The 27,828-nt window shown below is 48.8% G+C and overlaps 2 protein-coding genes across 5 annotated transcripts in view; both read right to left on the minus strand.

Moving 5' to 3' along the window:
- Window positions 1-1,389: 1,389 nt before the first annotated feature.
- CCDC198 (coiled-coil domain containing 198) lies at window positions 1,390-11,707 on the minus strand. Its single transcript, XM_088539754.1, has 6 exons — window positions 11,518-11,707; window positions 9,429-9,511; window positions 5,160-5,237; window positions 4,685-4,783; window positions 3,859-4,021; window positions 1,390-1,634 (listed from the first exon to the last, which is right to left on the minus strand). Exons 1-6 carry the CDS (start codon window positions 11,705-11,707, stop codon window positions 1,390-1,392), a joined length of 858 nt encoding a protein of 285 aa, XP_088395880.1.
- A 2,114-nt stretch (window positions 11,708-13,821) lies between these two features.
- SLC35F4 (solute carrier family 35 member F4) overlaps window positions 13,822-27,828 on the minus strand; it is a 98,380-nt gene continuing 84,373 nt past the window's right edge. For 3 of the 4 annotated variants that reach the window (XM_088538648.1, XM_088538652.1, XM_088538653.1), the window contains 5 exons: window positions 23,833-24,052; window positions 17,742-17,867; window positions 16,653-16,845; window positions 15,341-15,430; window positions 13,822-14,274 (listed from right to left, as the gene is read on the minus strand). In XM_088538648.1, coding sequence (XP_088394774.1) covers window positions 14,033-14,274; window positions 15,341-15,430; window positions 16,653-16,845; window positions 17,742-17,867; window positions 23,833-24,052 — 871 coding nt within the window. In that variant the 3' untranslated portion in view covers window positions 13,822-14,032. The remainder of the gene's footprint in view (window positions 14,275-15,340; window positions 15,431-16,652; window positions 16,846-17,741; window positions 17,868-23,832; window positions 24,053-27,828) is intronic. The other variant, XM_088538658.1, reaches the window with a different exon arrangement.

A 27,828-nucleotide genomic window follows, 5' to 3' on the forward strand; every position in this document is an offset into this window, starting at 1 on the left:
TATATTTCCAGCTGCTGGAATTGAAAGCTGCTGTGACAGTAATGATATTTGTCTGTTCTCTAGCGGGTTCCTCTCTTGTGCTGAACACTTGGTGAGCGGGGAAGGAGAAAGGACCTGATTCCCTTCTTCTCATATACTTGGAAAAGTCGCTGCAGTACCTGTTCTCCCACGCATGGATGTGGATGTGCAATGTCTACCTGGTCTTAGCTGATGGCCAGTCTAGAGGCCAACATTTAATCTAAAGAGCTTTTTCCCCTGTGGTGGGTTTCAGAGAGACTGGGTGGAAAGTGACTCAGTGAGACAAGCAGCAAAGGGAAGCAAAAGCAAAGCAGGAAGAGTCAATGCCAGCATCAGGACTGGCAGTCTGCTCCCTCCACAGCAAAATAGCTTCCGTGCATATCTGAAATCCCAGAGAATCCCCAGATGACTTATTCTGTTCCTTCATTCATGCACATCTACAGCCTGGCAAAGATACCTAGATAGAAGACAAGAGAAATGGACAACGTTGTGTCTCAAATAAGGAACAATTTTATATTGAAAAATAGAGAAATTTATGAAAAATACAGCTTAGGGGAAACTGTAAGGGTCTCTTTGACATGTCTAATACCCTTTATGAAACTATCACACTGAATATCCTTGGGGCTGTCAGGTGGCTACAGGCAGGGAGATGCCCCATCCCGTAGATGCAGTAGCCCAGACCAGCACGTTGCTCACACAGGACACAGGGATGTGTGAGATGTTACAAACCCCTCCATTTCCACCAGTCACTGCACAGTGATGAACTTGAGCAGAAAAAACAAGTGAAGAAAGGGCAGCTTTTTCAGAAGAATATTTATAAAACTAGAGCTTAGTGCTGAAGACTGCGTGTGTATTACTGGTAGTGCCTGGTAGTGGGGGTGGAGGTGGGGATTAGAAAAACATACATAAAAGGGAATTTTAGAAATGCCAGAATATTTATCTTAAAGGTGCCCTAAGCCAATCATTTTACCTTTGCTTTTGGAAATTGATTTTTGTTGTTCAGAAAAGGACATAAGGTTTGAAAAAAGGAAAAGCTAAACGGGAAGTTCAAGTTAAATGTTCCGAAGGGAAGCAGAGCATTTCATTTCAAGTTGAACTTAATAATTGGGGGTACCCAGAACGTTTTCAAGCTTTTGGTAGTTTGTTTTGCCAACCTTCTCCCTCCACCCCTCACTTTACTGTTGCTCAGCCCAAGCCATCTCTTTTCCAGATATTTTCATTCAGTCATTTTCACTGCGTGTCCAGGAGCTCCTGTTTTTTCCCAGTAGCCCTTCCCACTGACTCCTGCTTACAGGAATTCTGCTTACTGCAAGCACCGTGTCCATACCAGCAGCATACCCAGCCAGGGGGTCACCCCACAACACGCCACCACTACTCTTTATCCAAGATAAACTCATCGAACAGAGGAATCTTCTCTGTCTTGGTTCTCACAAGGGTCCGTCTGTGATAAAATGTCTTCCCTTCCCTTTCCCAGTCCTCTGAGCCAGTGCTGGAGCTATCCCAGAACAGGTCTCTTGCAGGCTGCTCCCGGCAGAACCACATGTCAACTTTACTCTTGCTTGGAGAAGATTCAACGCTGCTATGTTGCTCTGAGGATCGTCTATCCCATGTATTTCCTTGGAGAACGAAAGGGAAGAAATTAGAAATATGTCTTAATTTTGCTGAGCTGCCTGGTCAGTTCCCTAGTGCTTAGCTGGAAATGGCCATGGCAGCTGGATTTGTGTAAGGAATTCCCTGGAAGATCCCTGCCCGACCAACAGAGATGCTCTGGGCTGGTCAGGACCAAGCACAACATAGTCAGGATTATGTCTGGGGTCTGAGAGAGGCTGAGATCTGACACCGGTAAAAGTGGATGTGGCTCTGAATGAATGTGATGCATTTCCACACCAGACATCAAGAGCAAACGATGGCTGGAAACCACCTAACCAGGAACGTTTCACCCGGTTAAATACGCAACCCCAAAGGGATGGAAAGCTCTGAAGGAAATTGCCTGGCACTGAGCAGTGGGAAGAAGTTTCCATATGAAGCTAGACCTAAAAAGTGAGTAACCTAAGTGACTGTAACATTCACCCCATGCTCATATAAGAGCGGGCACCCATCCAGAGGCTGTAGCATGCACAGGAATCCAACAGCGCTGCGGACAGGGAGGGATTAAGCCAGGAGCAAATCTGTGACAGCTGTTCCTCATACAGCCCTTTCTCCTTTTATTGCCTGGGCCTCCCTAGCAGGGTGGATTCCTGGTGTCCTGAAAGCTGTTGGACAACTTCATTTCATCCTGGAATGTGACCAAATGGGAAATCCCCCCACCGTTGAGGGCCAGGACACATCTCCTTGGCCTTCAGGCACTCTGGTCACACATAAAGCATCTAGAGAGACCGTGGTCTGCCTAGATAACGCGTGTTGCAGGTACTGCAGGTTGGAGGAAGGCTGGGTTTTGCTAGCACATAGTTTTTACTGGAATACACGGCACCCCCCAAAAATCTGTGTTCTTCTGTCATCAATAGCAACTATAATAAGGGCAAGTTCCGTTTAGTGTGGAGCATCACAACCCTGAAGGACAAGGGTGTGCAGGGAGCGTTTGCTTTTCCACATCTCTTCACCAGTTACAATCGCCCTGCCAAGCTCTTCTGCTCCTTCTTCTCCTGCTCGTGCTCTCAGCACAGGTTGCAGTCCGCAGGTACAGGCACGGCAGAGGCCTGAAGGAGGCCACATGCAGGGATGTGCAAGTTTCTTTCCCTGTGTCAGAGGGAAAGAAGTTGATCCTTGGAAGTCCCTAAACGGCCACCACTAGCCGGGCATCTCCGTGCTAGCCCAGGGCCAGTGGGCACTGCCCTTCGGGGCTTCCTGTCTGCCAAGGAGGAGGGAAAAAGCTGACTATTCTTCCAAGCATCAGACTTGTAGGATCACAAAAAATAACTGTCAATCTCAAAATCATCCTATTTTTCCTTTTGCTGCAAAGGGAGGTGGCTTTCTTCTTCCTCCAAAGCCAAATCGGGCCACAGCTAAAGCGCTGTGGTGCAATAGCTCCTTTGAAGCCCAACCTGCCTGACGTTAGCTGACAAGCTGAGCTGGTGGTTTCATCACTTGCCCTCCTCTGCTTTGCTCGGGAATCTCATAATTGTGTACACAGCAATTACTGCAGCCGCACGGCCGCTCGGCACGGCGGCATCCCGGAGCTCCCCCTGGAATGGGAATTGGCTCGGTGCCGACGCGGGGACATCGCTGTCTTTGCAGTGGGCTCAGCTTGGCTCCCCAGCTAAACTTGTCTGTTTGCTGTAACGTATTTCTCCTGCTTGAAGGGAAATTGGGGACTTGTTTTAATCAGGACACCCTATGATATTGTCACACTCTGCATGGATGGACGCTCAGACACGGACGTGTGTGCAGCTCGGTAAGGGGAAATCCTGCTGCAAAGATTGAACCTTAAGCCTTTTTCCTTCTCCTTAATGCCTTGGACATTAAAATTGAAGAAGCTTCAGCAATTCCCATCTATGTTTTTATATACAGCCATCTTTCCACATATGGGGCAACCCAAGGACGCTTCTGTCTGTGAACACTTGGTCTTGCAGGGACCTGGGCCTAATGACTTTGTTTTTATGCCCCTATAACATTCCACAGTGGGGGGATTTAGTGAGATCTTTTAAGGGCAGCAGCCCAGAGGTTCGTGCCTGGCTGAGAGACACTCAGGAGTTTGTCTTGTGCCTTAAGTGCTTTCAACCTTGCACCATGTCGCTGCAGGAGCTGGAGCAGTGGAAACAGCTTCCACAGGGAAACTTATTTGATGATGCTCAAACTGCTAGCAAGTTGCACATCTCTTCTTTGGGAAATTACTCTACTTACCACCACCTCCATGGAAAGTCTGATTGGGCTCAGCAGGAATGAGGTCTTGACTTTCAGAGCTGCTGCCTCTCTGGAGGTTGCCAAGGACTTTCTTCGGGTTGAATTCCTTGATTTTTTGTTTATTGATTTTTGCTTCCCTGTGGAGATTTCTCTTCAGCTCAGCCTGGGTTTGCAAATGAGTCATCAACACAAGCAACAGAGGAGCAAGCACGTTTTAACAGCTCAGCGTGGCATGTCATTAAGGGGCTGGTGCTGAAAATAATTATGCAGTTGAGTAGTTTAACCAGGGCAAATCGTAATTGCCAGATGAGGTACATGACAGAACATGACCTGGGCTGAGCTGTTTTGGTTACTCCATGGGCAACTGTCGAATGAGGGCAAAGTTTTGAAAAAGCAGAAATAATTACTGAACTTTTCCTAGGGCAGAAGAAAACTACTGAGTTCAACTACTCTGTGGCCCAGTGACTACTGAATTAAAAAGAAATACAAAGAAGCCTGCGGATAGGAATCTGCTTGACCCCACTGAGTCACGCAGGGCTCTGTCACGTGCAGGTATCCAAGCGCTTTGGGAGGGAAAACAGCATCTGGATGCACATTTTCAGCTGGAGCCTGTGGCAGGGGATGCTGCACAGATTTGGCCCAGGTCATGAACAGAGTGAGGACCCACAAAAATGGGCAAAATCGTCTATAGTCGCCTGTGTGGACATTGCTGTGCAAAGTGAGGCAGAAGCGGGTGGTTTCACCTCCCCACCTGTGTTTGAAGGCAAGGGGCAAATACCCAGAAATGACCCAAATACGTCAGAAAGCGCCCACGTCTCGGCCTCACCTCCTGGCGCCTGCGGTTCAAGTCGAGCATTCGCAGCTTGTGCAAGTGCTGCCGTCTGCCAGGGAGCTGTCTCAGGGCCTGTCCCCTCTTCTCCAGAGCCTGTAAGGGATATAAGCCCATAAGGCAGCGTTTTCCTGCATCTCCAGCTTGCAGAAATATATCTCACGTGTTCACAGCACTTGCAGGTTATCTTGCAGCTCTGGGGACCCTCAATCCTTAAGGCCTTTGAGATAAAGAGTTCAAAAGACAACCTCAATTTTCAGCAAACTCTTGGAGGTCTGGATAGACATAGCAGAAGCTTAGTCTGCAAAAGGTTCTGCATTCGCACAAGGGGCAGCAGCATCAGCAACCAAGTCACTGAACATGCGGAATATAGTTCAGAGGGAGACCAGCTCTAACTCCCCGGGGTTAGGGAGTGCGGTGGCAGCGTCGTCCCTCCTGGCCCTGCTGTGTTTGCCCTCGGCCGAGCACCCACCTTCGCTGTCGGAGTCGCTGCCGCGTCTCGCTGGCTCCGGAGCTCCTCAGCGTCGAGAAGGGCAGCAGGCTCGAGCTTCTGCAAGTCCAGGGTTTGCAATGGTCAGCACTCCCCACGGCCAAAAAACACCAGAGCCCGATATTCAACTGCCTTGACATTTTTCCAGCATGAATTCTGGCCCTGCTTTGGGAATATGGGAGACTGGCCTCTTCAAAGAGCATTTGGAGAGAGTGACTTCTCCTGAGGTGCTCCAGAAAGGGATAAAACCCAGGGAATCTCCTGCTTAGAGGCAAAACAACACAAGCCTTGCTGAAACCTGTGCTCTTCTTTTGGCTCTATCCCTATGGGTATTCTGTCTGCCATAACGGTGCCTATGTGGAGCCGGGGTGAAGGCAAAACCCAGCCCAGAGAGCTTCACACCGGAGCTGACGAGACAAATAGGATGTGTAGAAACTGAAGCATGGAGATGCACCATGATTTAATGAAACATCTCCTACTAGGTCACCTGAGGCTACCTGAGACCCAGAGCACTGACCATCTGGTCAACCCATCTCCCCTGCATTGGCCTGAGACTGAGCAGAGCCTGCTCGTGGTGAGAGGAGCTCTTCAAGGCGGCTAATGGAGGCAGGCAGAGCGTTGCCTTACAGACTGCTCTGATCATGGATTTGCATTTTAAGGAACAAAGAAATCTCCTTAAACTCTGCCAGACTACTAGATGATATTGGATTACTCCTTGGCTTGGGATTGCTTGTTTTCCTTTGGAGGATGGGAGCTCAGCGTGGCCTCCATAAAATTAAGTGGAGCAACCTCAAGGATTTCATTGAGAAGAAGATCTGACACGCTTTATGTGGGACATTGACCTCTTGAGACATTCACAAGAGTGTCTGCCCCTTTAGCTCCATGGATTGAATTGCTGCCAAAGCCAGAGCTGTGATGTTTGAGCATCCTATAAATAAATGAAATGATGCGGTAAGAAAAGGTCAGCAGCGTCGCATAAAGCAAGCAGGAAAGAAATGCAAGAGGGGAACCCAAACTTTTGAGAGTACACCAACCCCAGGAAAGCAGGAGAGACTTGGTCCAAAGCCCCCTGGCACCAGTGGAAAATTCCCTTAGGTTTCCTATGTATTTAGTTCTGATTTTTCAGGCAAAGGAGCATCTTCTGGTGACTGAGCCACTTGCAGAGCAAATGTTTGCTGCATCCTCCTTCCAGGCTGACCTCTTACGCTGCAAACACAGTGCAGTCCATGTTCTATTTCTATTTATTTTCTTCCCTCTAGTTAGCATCTTTTGGTTGGGTTTTGCGCCTTATATGGGCTAAGGTCTTTTATTCCAGCGAATTCTATGCCCTTCCCAGGATCATGTCCTGGGATTGATTGAGGGCACGTTAGTTATGTCAGCCCGACACCCACTCACAAGTGTCAAATACTTCAAGATCCCTCCCTAGAGCATCTGCAATGCGGAGCCACCAGCAGCGACCATCGAGTCCCGTGGCTCTACCATGAGATGTCCATCCCCACCGGTGCCTGGTGCCCTCCTGCACTGCTGTAGACCAAACCAACAGCCAAAGTCCTGCTACAGCTCCCAGAAACAGCAGTGAGGATGCACAGCCCCTTTTGCCTGCAATAGTGGTAAGAAGCACTCAAACTCCTCTGGGGAAGTCACCAGCTGAAGCCATGAGAGCTCCAGCCAAGGACATCCTCCAGGAGCTCCTGGAGGGTGTGTGGAGGGACTTTAATGTGCTCTGGAGAAGGGAAGAGCATGGAGGGACATTTCTATGAGAACCTGGAAGGAAAAGGTGCAGAGCAAGGTTTAGAGATACAGCTCAGGGGAAAGCAAGCTAAGTCCTGAGGGCAAATGCATCCAGAGGTGTGGGTGAAGATATGGGCCCTGCTTGAGTTCTTCCTCCAGGAGCTGCTACATTCAGCATAAGCATTGTGCTGAAAAGGTGCCAAAAATGACAGTTCCCTCTCCCAAGAGCAGAAGATCTCAACTTTAATTCTTCTTAATTGTCTGCTGGGTGGGAAGTGGCACTTCTGCTGTGTTTTACCCAAAGACGTCACGCAGGCAAAAGGCTACGATGTGCCAGGGAGTCTTCACACTTGCTATAGGACACGGTCGCTGCCCCAAGGACTTCACCGATCAAGCCAGGTCTAACACAAACCAGCAACAGCTCTGGTTCACGGGCAGAGACACGAGCCACGGGCCCCATGGTCTGCTTAGGAAGCCCAGGGCACGGGCCCCACCGGCCACGCTCACCAGGATCCCGAGGATGCAGCTCATAGAGACCCAGGTAATCCAGAAGCCAGGGGGAAAATACTGATTTCCCAAAGCTCATCTCAGTGCTTTCCCCTGCAGGAAATCTTCTAATTTTGTAAAATTTTCTAAAAAGAAAAGGAAATTATGCTCATTCGAGAGATGACACTAGGTGGCAGCATGTGTCCCTGTAAATCGCGGTACATCCCCCAGGTGACAAGGAGGCAGGTGGCCAGCGCATCCCTCCCGATCCCACTGCCGCCACCAGGAAAATGAAGTTTCAGGTAAAGGTCACCCGTGTCACGGGCTGGAAAATCCCTTTTTTTTTTTTTTTTTTTTTCCTTTTTTTCCTTCCCCGTGAGTCGTCCAGGACTTTCCTCTGGAAACACTCCATGACCAAAACCCTCCGACAGTCCTTGAAGAGGACACGGTCTTCCAACCCCACATACTGCCTCAGGGCAAGTGGCCTTTCCTGGTGTGGGTGACACTATCTAATGCCCATGGAAGAAGCTCGGGGTAGGATTAGTAGCATCTTTGTCCCGGAATGAATAGGATCAGTGTATTTACAATACACAAATATAGTTGTAACAGAAAAACAAGACCAATGACTGAAAATTATGTGCCAATATTATTTTTCTAAAGGAGACTCTGATTATGTGCAACTATCTGTGGGATGTCACAGGCTCCTTGCAGGTGCCGTCTTATCCTCTTGCCTAGCAGAAGGGCATTTTATTCAGTATTTGATGTCCTTAGGTGTCTCTGAAGCTCCTAGCATTGGCCAGAACTACAGACAGGTGGAGAGAACTTAACTGGCCCCATCTGGTTGCTCTGATCTTCTTTATCAGGAAGTAAAGGAAAAATCTTTTAACAGTGAGGGTGCCAGAGCACTGGAACAGGCTGCCCAGAGAGGTTGTGGAGTCTCCTTCTCTGGAGATCTTCAAACCCGCTTGGATGCAGTCCTGTGCCATGAGCTCTAGGTGACCCTGCGTGTGCAGGGGGTTGGACTAGATGACCTCGAGAGGTCCCTTCCAACCTTAAGCGTTCTGTGATTCTCTGATTTATGCTAAAAGGACCAGACCCCACGTGGAAGACTGGCATTTTAAGCACAGAAAGGCACATCCGAGCAAGGCATCCTGGTTCAGCCGGGTTGCTATTGTGTCTCATGCGCCAAGAATTTGTCCTCTGCTATTTGGAGATCTTTGGGGATGCTGTGTGTAATGCTGTGGGAATGAGCCGTGCTTGTTGGAGCAGCCCCATTCCCAAAGCAGGAGGAGCAGGGTGGGCTCAGCAGCAGGTTTGGTATCAGGCCTTGATTGCTAATTGGAAGTCCTGCCCAAATGAGAGCCCAGGGTGTTTGTTTTTAGCAGCTGGGACTGAGCTGGAAAGTGCTGGGATTGTGGGAAGGGGGTGGGATATGTGAAAGTTGGGGTGAGCCCTGGGGAAGGGAATTGCAGGCAGCCACAAAGCTCCTGCTGCGGGTGAGGAAAGGGCTGCGAGGAGAAGGTTTGTCCTGACTGCAGGAGTGACGGAGCCTCCCGAGCCGGGCATGGGCTCAGGGTTGTGCAGGTGGGAAGGGTGAGAGAAGCCAACGCCGGCCAAACACCAGCGTCTTTGCACCTTGAGAGGTGGGCAGCTAAGAGAAGAGATGGAGAGCGTGAAAGGTGGTGGTGGTCTGTGCAGGAAAATCTGAGGAGGCAAAGAAAACGCAGGAAAGGGGAGAAGAAAACAACTTTCTTCTCCCTTTTGTCCTGAGAGGATCAAGAATTGCACAGCCCCTGTAATGCAGCTCCTAATGCAGATTGATGGGGACTTTCTGAGCGTGAGCCTTGATTTTATTGCATGAAAACATCAAACCAACTTTATATATATGTGTATATATACATATAAATATAGACAGATAGCTATATATCTAAGATTTGGGCATCCCATGTGTGTCCCTGCAGGGAATCGGCAGCCCCGCTATGGGCAAAGGGGCTGGATCGTTTGGTGCAATGAGACTTTTCAAACTCATCTTACTTGAGGTCTCCGAGGTGGATGCTGCTTAATGATGCTGGTGTCTCCCGTTTCCCGCATGATGTTCAAGGAAAGGGGTCTGGGCCCTTGGGGATTAGAAAAGGAGAAGAAACGGATGAGTTACTGTGGTGTGATGTGTCCTGCGATGGCCTCTCCCCCAGCTCTTGTTTGGCCTTCGCGCCCTCCTCCAGCATCCTGGTGTCCTCCCTGGTCTCTCCCGTGGCCTGTGCCCAATGCGGCCCAAGGAATCGTGTCTGGCCAAGAAAACAACCAGCACCAAATAGGTGCCCGGGGAGGACGTGCTACCAAGTCTGTCATTAAGGCTGCGCTTTAACTCGGGCCCGAACACGCCCGTGGCCTCGGGTCTGTTCTTCGTTACTGCTCCCCAGGCGGGCGCTGCTGCCTCTCCTGCACAGATGGACGCTCACGTGTGCACAAAGTCTGTGTTTTTAATGTAGGTTCTTCTATTCCTCCTTGCTGCCCTGCTGCATTTAAAGGCTGTTTTACACGCAGGGTTATATATGTAGTGGGTCTAGATGTAACCTGCTCCAAGCTGGCCACTCCGATGCGGAAAAAAATAGGAATTGAGGCGGGGAATGGCCTAGGAAGCCCCAGGAAAGGCTGTTTTGTTGCAGCTAATGTCCAGCTTCCTAGAAAAAATTAGAGTCTGTCTTACGGGGGGGAACCCAGGGCAGTCCCTGGCCACGAGGGCGCCGTGATCCCCTTGTGAGCGCAGCCGGGTTCTCCTGGGAAAGGATCCGCTCGGCTCTGCCAAGCACCGGGCAATGATTAACAGCGACCGCCCGAAAGCAGAAATTCCAGCACAGGTGACGTCTGGGGAGGAAAATTCAGCCCTCTCCGTGCGGCCTCCTCACCCAGCACCGTCTACTTGCAGAGCAGATCCCAGCACTGCAGAACGTGTTGGCAATTTCTATTTTTTTCCTTTATCCTCGCATCTAAATAGCTCATTTTCTCCACTAGCAAGCGAAAAATTTAATGCCAGCCCCAGTGAATTCTTGCAAGCTAAATAAGACCCTTTCCCTAGGAGACTCTGCTTATTTGGGCAGCAGCTCAAGCTAATGCATCGCTCGAGCGCTCTTGAGCATGCTCACTTCTGCTAATGAAGTATGTAATAGGAAATGACTTTTTAATATATTTTTTAATAAAATATGTGTTTTTATAAGCATTTGATAAATGCCCAGTGATTATCACTGTCCAGAAGGGGGTATGTGGTTGCTCTTGCTGTCATGCAGCACTTGCAGGGCTGGTCGTGTGCCCTGCACTGCTGTGCACTCGCCCTAGGTCTCCGCTCAGGAATGTGAACGCTCTCCTGCCGGAGGTGCCTTTGCTTCCCTGGGCTCCCAATGGCCTTCCAGGAAGAAATTCCCGATAACGCTGAGCAGTGTTTGGTTTACATCTAAAATTCACTTTTAGAAATGGAAAATAAGGAGGAGGAGCCCTGAGTTTGCCAATCCCGCTCCAAGCGAGCAGCCTCATTGCCTTGCATGGCGCCTTCCCTCTGGATTTATTGAGCGCGGCCGCAGGTGGCCCCTCCTCATCATCTCGCTCCTTACGGAGCCGCACGGCAGCTTTTGCTAGTGCCTCCTTCCCCATCTTGGGACATGCAGGGAATTTAGAAACTGCTGCCAACGGCTGCGGCTGGTCCCTGCATGGGAAAGGCTCCTGCTCTGCAGGGAAAACACCAGCCCGGGCTGCATTTGCTTCCCTCTGCGTGCGGATTGCAACGGGAGCCTCACGTCAGACACGGGGGTTGTTGATGCAGGTGCTCAGTTTTACCTGCTGAGCGTCTTCCCCGGGATTTAATTCTGATTAAGGTAATTATCCAGGTCTGCCCCATGGTAACACAGATGCAGGGGGGGTGTGTAATGAGCGAAGGGGCCACGTGCAGACACAACCTGCAGTCCTGGATGCCCATTTTTAGTGCTATGGAAGGGGGGCTGTTTACAGGAGGGCAACTTGTGCTGGGACCTGGCCAAAACAGTTCCCCAAAACAAGTTGCAAAGGGGAGGAGCAAAAGCGATTATTTATTTATTACTAATTGCAATTATTATCGCTAATGATCCGCTCTTACCTGCAGCGACTCGGCTGTGCCCAGGCTCCCGGAGCGGCGGGAGCTGCCGCGGGAAGGGGGCTCTTTCCTGCTCCGACGCTTCTCGCCCACGCGGGGCCGAGACGTGGGGCGAGACGGGCCAGTCGCCCCCAGCTCGCGCCGGGGCCACCTTGGTCACCCTGTGGCGCGGCCTGGAGGAGCCCAGGCCCATTTTGTGGAGCCACGAGCCCCAGCGCAGGAGGGACCCCCCTCTCCGGGCTGCAGTGTCCCGGCAGCTCCGCTGCCTCCTTCCCAGCTCGGCCCCGTCTGCCGGCGCTGGTTAAACATTGACTTGGCTCCGGCACCAGCGGCTCCCGCCACCGCACGGAGCTGGGAGCGTCTTCAGGAGCTTCTCCTGCACCACTTGGCACCCGTAAGCGGAGCAGGACCTGGGCATCCTGCAAAGGCTTCTAGGTCCCGCTTTGTTTTTTCCTTTTGGCTTGCAAGGTTGCAACTGGGTTCAGAGGTTACAAGATGTCTGGGGACTTGGTGGTTCGTCCCGCTTCAAGGCAGACTTTCTTTATTTTACTTTTTGTTTTATTTTGGCAGGGACGGGGGCAGTTTCTCGGCATGGGTAAGGTTGCAGCAGGCAGCCTTGTTGCCCAGCACAGTGAATGCAGAGCCAGCGAGCGAGCACAGCCGAGTGTTACCTTCCCAAACGGATGGGGGAGGCTCATTGCGCCCCTGCGAGCTGCTTCCAGCCTGGGGCTGGTACCCGCAGGGCCCAGAGCTGCCAGAAGGGACCCTCAGACAGCATCACTGGTGGCCACTGTCCTGCATCACCGGTGGCCGCTGTCCTGCATCACCGGTGGCCGCTGTCCTGCGCCCGGTGCACAGCAGATGCCGTGGGGATCAGGCCGACGAGGGGGCCGGCAGGGAGACGACGCCGGAGATTACAGCGATGCACCAGGCTGCTCGGAGCGAGCGGCGGCAACCAAAGCTTGGATTAACCCCGCGGCTTAGGGCTGCGCTCAAACCCGAGGAGAGCTCGGTAATGCCAATCTTGCTAAAAGCGCGTTATTTTTTTCAGCAGATCTGTTCTGCAAACTGCCTGCTTTTGGGCAAAGGGAGCTCTTCCTCCCTGCTGGATCCTCCTCGGGGCTCCTGTGGGAGATGGTTCTGGCCCTGGAGGTGCTGCCATGAGGCTGGTTGCCAAATGATGCTCACCAAAGCAGCCCACAAGGCAGTAGTTTGTTTTCTTTTGCTTTTTACCCCCAGATGCTCCCTTTGGCAGGAGCAAAAAAAAAAAAAAAAAATCTGTAAAAAAAATCCTCAAAACTAGCTATTAGCATAAATAAACTTATTGACTTGGGTACTGCCCAAGCCAGCATGTGCTGTTTGCTTTGAGCTGTATTGCTCCATCAGTATCTTCTGTTTAGAAAAAAATAATCACCTTTTCAGACTCTTTTCAACATCTAACTGCTTTTGAAAGGAGCAGACAGCTAGAAGAGAGTTTAAAGGTGCACGAACGGCTGCCCAGACCTCGTACGTGCGGGGACAGTGCAGGGAGGTTGGTGGTTTCAGGTTGTCTTCTCCAGTGATGGTTCTGCATGATGAAAGGTCCAAGGTTGCTGCTCTTTTTAACAGAAAACAGGATTTTGTTGGTTCTCCTGGTTGCAGGGAGCTGTCCGGAGAGATGAAGGAGCAGAATAATGTTCGGGGTTTTTTCTTTTTGTTTGCTTTTTATTTATTTATATATATATGTATATATAGTTCAGAAGGAGACTACAGCCGAGAGATGAGACCAGCATAAACCCCACCTTGCAGCTGCTTTTGCTCTTGCTCTTCTAGTAACACAGTTGTTACTATATAGGTGGTATAGTATAGGGTCCTTTCTTCTTATTTTTTCCCTCTTCCCCACCACCTGAGACATTAAGAAGAATATTTGTTAGGCCCAAAGGAAAAGCGCTAAAAATGGGAGCTGCAGGTTCCTGAGGATGCTGCTGCTGCCAGGTACTTGGTCTCTCGTGACAGCTCAGTGTTCAGCCAAGAGCGCGGCGTTCCTAGGAGAAAAAGATAAATAAGATAATCTGAGTTTTAACTGAAGGTGCCCCAAATGCAGAGCTGTTGCTGGAAAGTTATTGCAAGGCCCAAGGACCTAGTGTGGGGCTGATAAAATTTCTTTATTTTGAAGGCAAGCTAAGGCTTACTTTTGAGATGCTGCTGGAAATGCCCAGGATTGGTCTTGCTGACTCTTTTGCCACCTGAAGGAGACCAGTGATGTAGACTTGATCCTCATTATCCTTATTCCAAACTTGCCAGTTCAGTAAGACACAAGGTGAAATGTTTTTTACTACAAAACCTTTTATTGTGGTTATTTACACCTGTTCCTTGGTAAGTGTATAAATGTAAACATTTATTATAGATGTATTTCTCTTATCTTACAATTCATCTCCAGTTCAGAGTAAATGTTATTTTTTTTAAGCATACAAGTAGTGAGGAAATTTCAGCTATATTCACAGAATATACATCCACGTGCAGTTGAAGACCACCCGCTCTAAGCTAGTGGTATAGACACTGTCCCGTTAGCTCTGCTTCTGCTCCTCGTGTGCACGCTGGAGTCCGTGATGTCGTCGGTGTGATCCTCACTCTTCTTCTCCTTTAAGCTGTTGATGAACCTCAGGGTTATTTCATCCCACTCTTCAGGGAGCAGCATCAGCAGAAACCCGATGCAAATGATGATGGTGGCCCCCAGCCTCACCACGCTGAAGATCATCTTGTGCTTCAAGAGATCCACAGCTGGGGAGAAGAAACAACAGTGCCATGAACCGAAACGCTGCAGGATGAACCAAAATGCTGCAGGATGAACTAAACCACGAGATCAGCCCCTGTGGACTGGCAGTGACACAGGTCACATCATTTCCAGGTCTCTAAAGCAATCAGCTCCTTGGGTTTGGAGCATGGAGAGTCCAGCACAGGGCTACAAGGATGATCAGGGGCCTGGAACATCTGCCCTGTGAGGAGAGGCTGAGGGAGCTGGTCCTGTTCAGCCTGGAGAAGAGAAGGCTGAGAGGGGACCTGAGCAGTGTCTAGAAGTATCTCAAGGGAGGCAGTGAGGAGGATGGGGCCGGCCTCTTTTCACTGGTGGCCACCGACAGAACTAGAGGAAACGGTCACAAACTGAAGCACCAAAAGTTCCACAGGAACTTAAGGAAAAATCTTTTTTAACAGTGAGGGTGACAGAGCACGGGAACAGGCTGCCCAGAGAGGTTGTGGAGTCTCCTTCTCTGGAGATCTTCCAAACCCGCTTGGATGCAGTCCTGTGCCACGTGCTCTAGGTGACCCTGCGTGTGCAGGAGGTTGGACTAGGTGACCTCTAGAGGTCCCTCCCAACCTTGAGCATTCTGTGATTCTATGATTCTATGGCTTCAACCTCAGAGAGGTACTGGAAATGCCACATCTCCTCCACATCCCACTGCCTTCGTGTAGACCTTGAGGAAGCCGTTAGGGCCAGGTGAGCCTCTGGTTTCCTTTTCTCCTTCAAGGGAAGGTGCTTTGTGGTGACTCTGTGAATGCAAGTTGCACATTTCACTGGTGATGGACACTGACCAACAGGCAAGTCAGGCCCTTTCCCCTGTGCTGTGGGCCTTCCCCCCACTTCCAGCAAAAGGAGAAAGGACAAAAAAAAAAGAAGGTATTCGCTAACTGAAACACCTCGGGTGACTAGGGCCAGCTGTGGAAGCTGGATGAGACTGAACCTCTCAGGAACACGTGGCCAGAGACTTTGACCGTGCAGACAACGAACTCCTTCCGCTGCCTGCACCGTCCTGGGCCTCGTCTCCCCGCCGCCGCGCGCCCGCGGTACCTGCGTTCCCGGGAACGCTGAGCACGGTGCCGATGGAGATGAGGATGGGGTACGTGAGCACCACGCCGACGTTGACCAGAATGTTGAAAGCTGGGGAAGGACAAAGAAAAGAACATGTGGGGAAAGCGTTAGATGGAGATTTTTCTCCTCCACCTGGAACTCACAGGTATGATGTATGCTCAATGCAGACCCTGCAACGTAAGGACCATGAAGTTACTTATTTTTGCATATATATGAATATAACATAGGTGAAGTTCTGAACAGGGGAAGAACGAGGGCTGTAGGCATATTAAAAAATTGCATTCTTGAGGTATCGCATTTCCACTTTGGTGCTTTGTTCAAGCTTGAAGCACATTCCAACACCCTAGTCCTGCTTTCATACACCCTTTCTTCTCCTTCTTCCAGAAGGATGGCAATCCCACACTCCTCCTCAGCTCAGGGTGGGTTATATCCATAGGCAACACATATTCTAAACGACACTAAGCACAATTAGCCTATGAAGTTAATTAGACTGTATTGAGACCACGTCTTGACTATTTCCCTTATCCCTCCTTACTGTTCTGCAGGTGCTGATAGAGCTGCTGCTCTTGGGGTTGGAGCAGCTCCGAGGAAGGGCAGGGTCCTGCTTGGGTCCCCTCGGCCACCACGGCGGCTGTAGCTCCACACAACAGGCAGGGGGTTGTGTGTTGACAAGGGGAGCCTCTTCGTTCCCATTTGATACACTTGTAGCAGCAACAAAAACCTCTTCAATTGCAGAGTAATAACAACTCCAGCAAAGGAGAGGAAGCTCTTACAGCTGGAGATGAAAATGCCCCTGGGCTGAACTCGACACAGGTGCTGCCTCGTTGGAGAGTAGCAAGGGCAGCTCCGTGGCAGGGAGGAAGAGGAGGAGAGGTGAAGACTGCGGGAAGTGAAGCAGTTTGCACCAGCCTTTGCTGGTTGTGGCAGAGCCATGGAACCAGCTCATGTTTATTTTCTCTTATAAATAATATGCATGAAGATTTTCCCTGAGAAACATTCCTTGTTTCTCAAGGAGTGCCAGTGTGCGCTGGGATCAGGTCCCATCCACGAGGGAGCTCTGCTGCTGAAGGCAGGAGGAGGACTGGGACAAGTGAATGATGTGAGGGTGCCAGAGCACTGGAACAGGCTGCCCAGAGCGGTTGTGGAGTCTCCTTCTCTGGAGATCTTCAAAACCCACTTGGATGCAGCCCTGTGCCACGTGCTCTAGGTGACCCTGCGTGTTGGACTAGATGACCTCGAGAGGTCCCTTCCAACCTTAAGCATTCTATGATTCTATGTTTTTAACACCTACCTAGCCAGAGGCCGGCTACTCCGCACAGGTAACCCCAGGGCACAGCGGAGAAGGGGGACCAGTACTCCACTTTTGTGAAGTAGAGGATGATGGGGGTAACGGAGATGAAAATCAAATTGAAGAAGCCCAAAGTGGAAACGAAGTGAGCTGCTTCGCCGAAGTTCGCGCTGCCGAGAAACATTTTGAACAGAACCTGCCAGGGAGAGGAAAGAGGGATTTAGACTCGCGCCTGTCCCGTGACAAAGTCCTCCAGCAGAGTGTCCTATGTGCCCTTGGGGACAGCCCTGACCAGGACAGGGTGCCACAGTCCAGCCCACACCTATGAAGGGTTTTGCAAGGACAACTGTGCTACAATTTCAGCTTTTTCCTACCTGTTCTCGCACGGATGAGGAGAATGTATTAAAACAAGGAAGGCTGAGGTGGTACCAAGCTTCTGCTCTTCTTCACACATGCCAAGTTAGCATTGAACAGCCACCTTCAGGCCAACAGCTTTCTAAATCGAATGTGTCCTTGCAGCCTTCATCCCCTCCCTTCATCTCCTGTCTGTGCTACTCACAGAACCCCAGAATGGCTGAGGTTGGAAGATCAGGACATCACACCCCCAAGCAGGGGGGAAGGCACCACGTGTGTCTCGTGCAAACAGGGGCTCCCAGCCTGGTCCCAGTGCAGGACACACGAGGAGGCTGCACCACAGCCCCAGGATGAGACGTCTGCCCTTTCCAAAGAAAATCCAGCACTTTTTGCCTTTGGTTTTCCCCCTTGCCGTGCATGGTGAGCCCGATACAAATAGCGTCGCTAAGCTGCGGTGGCAGGAAATGATTAAAACATGATACTAAATTCCTTGCGGCATAATAAGGGAGATTTCATTAAAGGCTCATAAAGCAAAGTCATTCTGACTATTTGGCAGCTCCAAACTAATTATGTTCATAGTAAATTTTGTGACACGATGACATCGCCTGCTCGGAGCATGAATGATGCAAGAGATGGTGAATAAAACATTCATTTTTATAGTGATTTGCTTTGTCCCCGTGCATTTTTAACACCCCAAATTAAAGTCTCTACGAACATTAATAAACAATTATGACCTACCTTATACAATGCAGATGTGGAGGCTGAGCCAACAGCATATGCTACCCCGATAATTGAATCGCCCTGGAAACCATCTGCATATGCCATCATCACGATCCCTGTGATTGCCATTATCGCGGCGACTATCTGCACAAACAAAGCAAAGCAATGTCAAACTCAGCGCAGCTCCGTTAACATGGCAAAAAATTAGCACGCGTGGGCCTCAATGAGTGTCTCTAGCTGCTTTCTCTACCTTCAAGCCTTCTTTCTTTCTTGCCTTTAAGCAGGAGGTTGTGCACTGTTGGGAGCCATGTAAAACATCATGGAAGTGCATGCCCTGATGGCACAGGGAACATATAGCTCTGCAGGGTCTCCTGCGACCTCCCACCATAGCAGTCATCACCAAGGGCTTTGTAAGCTGAACATCCCCTTTGGAGACACAACTCCAAGATCACGAGCTTTCAGGATATGACTTTATACAACAGAACAAATACTTCAAAATGCTGCTGCTTTGGCTTGAAATATCCGTCTATGTGGTGAGGCATCGGTCCAGGAGCCTCAGCCCTTTACTGTGGAATTCCTGCATGCAACAGGTAGCTCTGCCAGGGCTGCTCCAGCCCTAGGTGTTTTTCAGTGCAGTTAAGGCCACGTGGATGGCCAAATTTCTTTATAAAGTCTTTACCTTGTCAACTGGTCTCTTTTTTGCTCATTTGAAAGCCCAGATGGAGTTTCTAAGGAACTTCAAGGAAAAAGAACAGACATAATTAACTACATCTATCTCAGCTCCTCAGTCCTGATTCCCAGGAACTTTTGTACAGCAATGGGGATCCTTCCATATTTAATTCCCCCTTTTCTACCCTATTACCCTGCACAGGTAAATACAGGTTCTGAATACCAAAGACACTGAAAACTCAGCTTCCATGGACTTCAGAAGAAATTGTGTTTCCTCAGACCTATGGCAAATCACAGCACTGTTCCTGTTAGGCTCTTATATATATTTTTAAAAATTATGCTAACATTAAATGTTTTATCTTTATAGAAAAGGTTGATCATTGCAGGCCCCTTAGTATCATGGGCCAGTTCTGACCTTCTACTAGAGCTCGTCCTTGCAGATTACCAAAGCAGGCTGTTCAGATCTCCATTAATTCCCAGAACACGCCAGTAAGAGGCACGAGGAGATGAGCACTGGCTTCAAGTTCTTCCTGGCAAACCTCATTGAAATGCATTTTAAGAAAAATGTTTACTATCGGCTGAACCTGGGCCTTACATATGACACACATATACACCACACACATTTTAAAGGCACTTTGATGAAACCATGCCCCCTCCTTTGCAGAGGAACCTGACTTAGTGACCTTGCATAGTCCAAGAGTCCCAGGAAACCCACTGGGATTTGCAGTGAGGAAGCCTGAGCCAGGCTGAAGCAAGAAACACTAAAAGATCTCGCAGAACTGTGTGTACAAAGCCAGGCAGCAGAGCAAAATCTTGTTTCAAGGGACACGTGCTGGCAGGTAAACGTGTTAGAGCAATGTGCATCCTGTGTCTCGAAAGAAAGGACTGCTTTTGTATTTTAAGGTTTTTATGGTAGGGCAGAGAGGCTTTTTACCATCAGGAAATTCAGCATAAGCCCCACTGGGCTTCAGAATAGATCCGTTCCCACAGTTGTTCCTGGTAGGTCTTGGTAGGCTGAGTCCAGTGTTGGTGGTTAACCTGAGCTGGGCACGTGGCTCAGCGCTCCTCACTCTGCTGGGGGTGGCATCCGCAGCCCTCTACACACTAGCCCTCACCATCAAGTTACATCTTTATCCAGCTCTGTTTTCCAGTGCCTAAATGGAGATTTAGTTGTTACTCTTGTGACTTGGAGTGTTGGAAGACACCGGCCTCTGCTGTTCACCCTGCCACAAGGCCAGGTGCGTCACACGCGTGAACACCCACTGTGTATCGGTGCTTATTTTGATCCCTAACTTCACATCTATTCGGGAACCTGTGGGTAAAATATAGTTAAATTCTCTTAGAAGAGTGGGTTTCAGGGGCATTCACTGCTAAATATGTACTGAAATGTTCCCATTGCCACCAGATCAACTCAACACTCAGACCCAGCAAGTGAATCCTTCTCTTGCGTGACGGAAAACTTCCACAAGCAGATCCACCATCTCCAGCAGGAGATCATGAATATCTGCTTGCTCTTAGGAGAAACACCTCCCCAACCTGACTACAGAAAAACTGGAGAGACAGTTTCCTAATTCTAACCAGAGACGGACAGAAAAGGAGCATCATTTCATGAGACATTAGGTTGATAAGACCTGACACTGGAAAGCGGCAAGAACATTATTTAAATTTCATATTCAAAACTCTTCCTGCAAATTAGACAGCACTGTGTTAGCACAGCCGACCTCTGCCCAGCAATTGCCTTGTGTTTGCTTTGGAAAACCTGAGTGCACATCCCGTGGCCTTCTGCACGCTGAAAAGCATCAGCAAGGTCACAGCAAAGCCAAGTTGGTTGTTGTAGTTGACAGCTTGTTAAACAAGGCTTTTAATTAAAGGCAGAGGTTGGAAACTTCCTTGTGGGGCCTCCGTAATAATCACAGAAATTAGCTTGCCTCTTTTTTTTTTTTTCCTAGAAAAGAGCTAGGCCAAGCAGCGTTTCATGGAGGAACATCTTTCTTCCATGCAGAGCATGGCAGAAAATGAAGTGTTGTTGTAAACTTGTCACCCGGATGGCTACAACTAACCTTTCCCAAGGAGGAAGGAAATCCTTTCTATCTACTCTATATCTACTTAATAAGTATTAACTCATCAGCTCACAGATGAAGCACAACCAAGGCTTGCACATGCAAACATCTAGGCACGTGGCTAAGTGTCGTAAACCAACAAGACTACCCAAATATGCAAAGTCTTTTAAAAGGTGCTGCTTGCTCTCAGTCATACCCATCTTTATTCCCAGAAGGAGCAGGACACCGTGGACACAAGGTATATCCTTAAGTTGAGAAGCTTCCAAGCAAACAAGACTGTGGTGCAGAGATTGAGCTGCATGTCCCTGAGCCATACGCACTCAAGACACATAAAATCTTAAGTGCAGAATCACGCCTCTGTAAGTAAATTGCTATCTATTCACCACTAAATATTTCCTTCTCACGTAACTATCCTAGAGAGCTTAAATGCAGCCAGCCTGACACTTGCATGGATCCCCCATAGCCTCTCTCAAGCCACTCAGCATTTCCACAGGCAAGTCTCTATGCTGTGCCATAAGGTGACCATCAAGCCAGGTCCGCAGTCCAAATAGCCCATCTGAAAACCTGGCTCTCCAGCATGGCTGGTGGCTGTGCTGGGAGGCAGGTGGCACCCGCTGGCCCTGCACGTGGCCACGAGGACACTCGGACGTGGCCCGCGGGCTGCCGGGGGTTGGTTCTGAGGCTGCCAGCAAAGCTCCAGGGCTGTAAACACACAGCAGAGCCCCTGGGTCGTCTCCTCGCGGATGAAAGCCGTCCCCAACGCGCATCCCGGCTGCGTTCCCACCGTCCGGGTGCTGTAGACGTGCCCTCGGGCACTGAGTTCCAAAAGAGCTGCCAGGAGCAGAGTTTCTTTGAAAACCTGGCTGTGCTGCTGGGTACTTCTGCAAAAACACCAGCTCGGAGCATAGGATTAGCTCCTTATTTCTTGTCATTCCTTTATTGTCCAAATAACCTAATTACACCTGCTCTCTGAGCCCGCGTGTGAGAGCAATAGATGCAGTCAAAACACAGAAGGCCAGGTCTGTACCGCGGTGTCGTATTTTAGCTCTCAAATGCTCTCCTGCGTGGTTATTAACATCATTAAGTGCTATTCTGGCAGGAGGGCTCCTGCAAGATGATGCTAATTACCATTCCAGCCCTGTGCAATCCAGAATCTGACAGCTAACAGCAAAAACAGTTTCCTCTATACACAGGATTTGCAGTTCACTGTATCTGCCAGGTTTTTCTTGTGCAAACCTGATGGCACTTACAGCATTAGTGCTAAAGCCTATTTATAGCAACTTTTTTTTTTATTCTATTGTCAGTGAAAAATAATTAATAAGCTAAAATAGCTTCAGTGTATTTTCACCTACGGTTCCTGTAAGAGAGTGGCCTGGAAAATACAACTGTTGTGTTAGTCCTCATAGAGACAGGTTGCTTTTAGACATACATTATTTTAAAGGTACAAACTTCCTTATTTTCTCATTGGAGCTAGACAGCATCTTTACACAGGTGGATAATAACAGCCTGAGCTGAGATGATGGAGGGACAGAGAAGGGAGCAGTTTAAGATGTTACTGCCTTTCTTCAAACCTGTGTGGATGAACTGAGAATGCCAAAGCCTGCTCGTGCTCTGGGATAGTCACCAGCAGCGGGATGAGGGTGGATCCTATATAACCTCCTGTTTCTCTATTTTAGATAATCTATGAGACAGATATAAGGATGCCTGGCTTTAACACCACAAGCTAATTAAGGATTTCTGTGTCCTTACCATCAATGAAACTACTGCTCAGGTCTCTGCAACGCCCAAGACTGTATCTTGCTATTAGATGTGGGCTGGTAATAACGGTAACTGGACAAAAAGAAGTGACAGTGCAGACCCTAGAAACACAAGTTTCTCCGAAGTGTCCAGCAAAGTATCTCAGCCCTGTTCTCCAAGTACGTGTGAAGGGAAATATTCCCTGAGGCTGCTGCACCAGGTCCTTGTCAGCATCCTGGACCTCAGGTCGTGACCAAGAGTGTCTGGGAGCCTGGAGCAGGCTGCAGCTCATGGTGAGGACACAGGAGTGAGCAGATGCTTTGGTTCCCCTCCTCCACATGGCCTGGGCTGGTCCTGAATGGGCCCCACCAGGGCACAGACTTCTCCTGAACCAGGCCAGCACAAGCCTCCTGGCAGACCCCCACGCACGGCAGGTGGACACCCAAGGGACATGCAAGGACACGTAGATGTTCAGATGCTCTGTGTTGGTACTAGACGACCAGCCAGTCCAGTCCCACCAGGAGATGAAAGATTCAGCTTTATTTCACCCAATTTCCTCCTCCAGCCCCAAACCCCAAGCACACCGCTCTAATTCAGCATGCTGGTGTTGGCTCCAAAAGCCAGATGAGGTGCCCATAAATCAAGATGCCTTCTCTCTTCACTACAGAAGCATTTTATCACATTAGCACTCAACAAAAAAAAAGCTGTTAACCTTTCCAATTTTTTAAAAGAACATCCTGCTTGGATGAGTGCTGTGATCCATCATGGATATTTCTGTGGATCTTAAATCTAACTGCTGGTGGCCCCATCTGATTCTAGACATCAAACCTGGCCCCAGCCACCACAAGTGAAGTTCAAGACTCTTCACAGTTCCATCAGGATTGCACCCAACAAGACCATTAGGCCTTGAGCCATGTCAATGCACCAGTAGAAATGGCACAAGGCCCAACTACTGATTAGCCAAAACAACAGTTTAAATTGCCACATATTATCCTTGTGTATAAAGTTTCAGGAAACACACTTGTTTTCCTGTAAGTTCTTTTATACATTGTTTTGAGTGATTTTTCTTGTGGGAAGTAAAATATTTCAATATTATTGCGAGTGTGTTGCACAAAACTTATCTAGTGCAAAATACACCTTCATGCAAAACGCTGCTGTCCCTTCTAAATAATATCTGGCACATGAACACACCTGTTTGTGTGTAAAAAGCAATGGGGTGGCATAAAACTATAGTGTATATTGAAAACAGTGTGATCTATGCAAACATGGAATAAAATTGCTCTGGTTAGGCTCTAAGGATTTACCACAAAGTTTTAAATGAAGTTAACTGGCTACACTTCAGTACTTTAACTCAAAAAAGAATAGATTTATGAGAGACCATAAATCCTCCTTTTTTAAATCCATCAAATTACCATCCAGTTGTGGTAGCTCCTTCAACTTCCCATAGCCCATTACCTTGGAAGCCTGAGATCTCACCCCATTCCAGGCTAAGTTTTGCATCATAAAGTCAGTTAGAAAGGGTTTCATGGTCTATACATACCACAACACGACAGTCCTATGGCAGCATAATGGCTATTTTCAAATTATGGTTTTAAAGGTAACTAGGAATACAAGAGGGTTGAAAAAATCAAGGATGTCTTTACCCTTGCTCCCATGAACCTGTCTTTCAGCACAATCCAAGAAAGCAAGAAGACAAAAGCTTTGTTACAACAGAATAGGGCAGAGACGTCTGTGGCTGTCAGCTTCTTTAAAGCCAGTAAATACAGGTAGTTAGTCAAAGTCCACAGAATAGAAAAGGGAGCAGTCCTTTTAAGAAACAGTTTCAGCGTCAGACCGTCTTCACCAAAAATCCGACTGCATTCCCTAAGAAAAGAAAAGAGTTTAAAACTCAGCCAGGATTTTGCTTAGCATTCACTCCAGCACAGAAAACATTCATTAGAGTTTTACCACATTCTGCAATTAGTTACGTGCTGTCCTTAGCTACTCTGCACACCCGTAAGGAAGTCTCAGTTAATGAGCATAGAGAGAATAACCCCCATTTTTTTCCTAAAACAGAGTGATTTCACAAATAGAAAATAAGCAACTTACCTGGAGTAATCCCATGCTATGCAACAAGAATCCCAGAGACCATTTGTATTTTAATACAAATAACAAAGTTACCTATGATACACCTACAGTTCTCAGCCTCTGCCTTCACGATCATGAACACAAGGTTTATAACTGCAGTATTCTCTGTAGCTTGACAATTCTGACATTCATTTTTGCTGAAATATATTCTGAAGTATGACCAAGTAAGCTTTAAGAATCACCTAAAGATACTCAGCAATACAGGCAGACATTTCACCATTGCAGGGGAAATTCCCACCAGCCAGGGGGACTGAGCCAGTAAAACAAGAGACTGGGAAAAGAAAGGGCAGGGTAAAAGGAAAGGTGTGTGACAGGTCTATTTTATTATCCAAGGAGAAGTTGCATCCAAGGACCAAGGACTTGGATACCTGGTGAGTTTAAAGAGACCTTCTTGCACCCCTCCTAAAACACCTCAGCCTTTTCCACGCTCTGATGGTCTGTTTTTAGCAGTTGTCTCTGTTCTTGGTTAAAGGAATTCCTCGACATACTCAAGATGTGCTGAGGACCTTGATGTTGGAGCCCCTCCACCATGTCTATGGCAAAACATTAAGTTGGAGTGCACCAAGTACCATCCAACTGCAAAACATTATGTGGCAAAGTTAAGGGCCTCATCTAAATTCTGTGAGGCTTCAGGCTCCAAAGCATTCACAACTAACCACGTCTATGTTTGAAAGATTCCTAAGATGCTAATCATATGGGACTAATTAGTAACTTCAAAGAACGCCCTGCAATATGGAGGTAGTCAAAAATGCTCATTACTGGGAAGTGAGGGATAATAATTATCTGGATTTAGTTTTTGTTTCAAAGGCAGAATCTTTTTCTGTCCTCCTAAACCACTTTTAGTTATTCTGCAGAAGTCTGGTGTTAAAAATATCTTAGGTTTTTTACTATTAAGAATGGAAACTATCATCTTCATTTCCAGGTAAGTAGAGCAATAATACCTATGCAGTACACATATAAGATCATCTATGTCTTCATTCATTCATTCATTTATTCATTCATTCATTCCTTGCTGCCACTGGAACAATCTGGGCTACACGGTAGTCATCTTGGTAACAACAAACTGCTTTCTCAAACTTTTTGCCAGGGTGTCCAACAAGTTAATCCTAAGGCAGGCGATCAGCTGAGCACCTCCTTTGCTCTGGGTGACCTGGCAGCTCTCACAACCCGTGCAGTTTTCCAAAGACCAGAACAGAAATGCTACACGTGGCAAGCGAATGGCTAGTGGTGCACGTCATCTATCTGAGAGGCAAAGCAAACCATCAGTGAAGCAAATAAATGACAGCTTAAGTTTGCACGTGTGCTTTTGTACCACTGATTTCAACAGGAGTTAAATGTGATGAAATTCTTTCCTTGACTGAGAATGGACTGTTTGGCAGCAAAGACTTTAATGATGGTTGACTTGCAGATAGAGCAGTTAATATTTAAAAAGTGTTTTTCTCACTCTTGAGACATAGATGGTCACAGAGAGTGCTTCTAAGTCAAGGTTATGCCTCATTTCAGGACAGCTGGAAGCCGCTGGACCCCAGACCTGCCCTGAGCCTGCTCTGTGCAAACCAGTGGGAATTCTGCCATTTCCATGCACGATGGGCTCGTTACCTGGTTGTGAATCCAACCCGTCTCAGATACGGGCAGCAGTGTCAGGGTCTGTCTCGGAGGGAAGAGGTTTGTGCTGGCAGGCAGCCCTGAAAGCTCTGCCACAAACAGGCCATGGGAAATAATATCCATGAGCGCAGCTCCCTGCGAGGCCACGTGCTGCAAGTCAGCAAAGCGGCCAGCACAAGGAGCCAGAGAGCAGCAGGACCAGACACGGGACATGGTGGCCCCCAATGGCCAGAGACACTGGGAATAGGCCCAGCACCCCTTCTCCTTCGCTGCTGGGGAGGGTGGGGGGCTCCCAAAGTCCTGGCAATAACTGTGCAAGGAAGGGGCAGCATTTGGCGGCCTGTAGCTCTCTGGGAGGTCCCCAGTCATCACGATGGAGTCCACAGGGTCCTGACTCCTGATCCCAGGGGATGGGGAACTATTCGGGAGAGAGTTGTGGCAATGCTGCAACTGTCACGTACCTCAGAGTTCCTACAAGCAGTGGGAGGGAGGAGCAGAGATTCGCAGCGAGGCAAAGAAATCTGGAAGTGCTCTGCATATCCCAGGTAATGGACTACTTAAGCACCTGGAAGAGGCTTCATCGCACACACAGTGACAAGACAAAGCAGCGGCTACTGGTTACTCATGGCTCAGCAGAAAAGCAGCAAGAATTTGTGACAGGCTGCTGCTGAGCAAGACAAAGGCCCGATGACTTCAGGTCCATGCCCGGGAGATTTCCAGGTGCCTGATGAATAATGCTCAGCCAGAGAGGAGAGGGAGGACTGTTTTTGCAGTCAGGTCTAGAGTAAATTGCCTTAGGCTTTGTGAGGACTGGCTGCTCAGTGGTTAACTCAGCCTCTTTGGCACGTAACGAAAATTAAACTTGCAGAAGCCATCGCAGCATGACAGCGATTAAAACCCTGGGCTAAGGGGAGAAGGCTCCATGGAGTCCCTCCTCCAAGCAGGATTTGTAGCTGTGGACTTAAAGACGGAGACATGTCTAAGGGGCAGCTGCCCCTGAAGCTACTACAACACCAACTCTTTCCAACAGCATGATTAGCCTATCTAAAACCTGCCCTCTAATACAAATAGCTCTTTTTACTTGCAGGTAGCCTTCAGCCATCAGTGCTAGGCAGTGTGCCATGCTCTCAGGAATTACAGCACCGCAGGCAGTCGTGCAGCTTTGCTTCTGGCACCCACTAAATAGCGCCGTGTCTCAGTTATTCTGATGCCAGCTCCTGCAGAAGAATAGGTTTATTCACCCCTGGCACCCAGCAGCCTCTGGAGCGTAAAGCAGCAGCTGCTTTTAAATCAGCTTATAGAAAAACGCAGAGCTAACAGACACTACCTGGGGTAATATGAATAGGTGCAATGCAATTCCATCATCCAGATTACAATTTGGCCAGGATGCTGGTGACATTAGGGTAGCAAGCAGCACTGCGGGACCTTTTGTGAGCACGAGTTGTTACTGTGTCATTTAGGTCCTTCTCGCTAAATGACACCAACTGCTGCAGTAAAGTGACTTCTAGCTCCATTCTAGGACACCAAACAGGGTAACGATGCAACTAGTGGGTGGCTTTCCAGCACTGACAGAGATCTCGTTTTGCTTCTTGTCTCAGCCTTAGGAAAGAGCCCAGCCAGCTATACTGGCCTGCTCAAGAGCTAGAGTAGAAGCAAAGGGACTTTTGTGCAGCTCTCCCACATGAGTATTGCCTGGCTCATGGAGCAGGACCACCGGAGCGCTCTCCCCCAAGAGGGTTGGCCCAAGGGACGCCCTGGTTTGCTGCTGGTCATCTTCCCCCAACCACTGAGCTGCTCAAGGCAGCTCGGGAAGGGCAAAACCTCATCTCTCCTCTGAAAAGTCCTCCACAGCAAGGCTCTAGATTTGCAGTGCAATTTCCAAAGCTCCGGGGAAGCTGGGTTGAGCT

Source organism: Tinamus guttatus, unplaced genomic scaffold, assembly GCF_059628265.1.
Source record: "Tinamus guttatus ecotype Peru unplaced genomic scaffold, ASM5962826v1 Tinamus_guttatus_pri_ptg000048l, whole genome shotgun sequence".
Classification (NCBI taxonomy): Eukaryota; Metazoa; Chordata; class Aves; order Tinamiformes; family Tinamidae; genus Tinamus; species Tinamus guttatus.

What these genes read in the sequence shown, in the direction of transcription:
- CCDC198 (XM_088539754.1), bottom strand. Translation starts at nt 11,707, where the DNA reads ATGGGCCTGGGCTCCTCCAGGCCGCGCCACAGGGTGACCAAGGTGGCC. An exon ending in ATCCACCTCGGAGACCTCAA is followed by an intron (nt 5,238 to 9,428) that starts GTAAGATGAGTT and finishes CTGGACTTGCAG; the next exon opens with AAGCTCGAGCCTGCTGCCCT. An exon ending in GACTTTCCATGGAGGTGGTG is followed by an intron (nt 1,635 to 3,858) that starts GTAAGTAGAGTA and finishes TCGTTCTCCAAG; the next exon opens with GAAATACATGGGATAGACGA.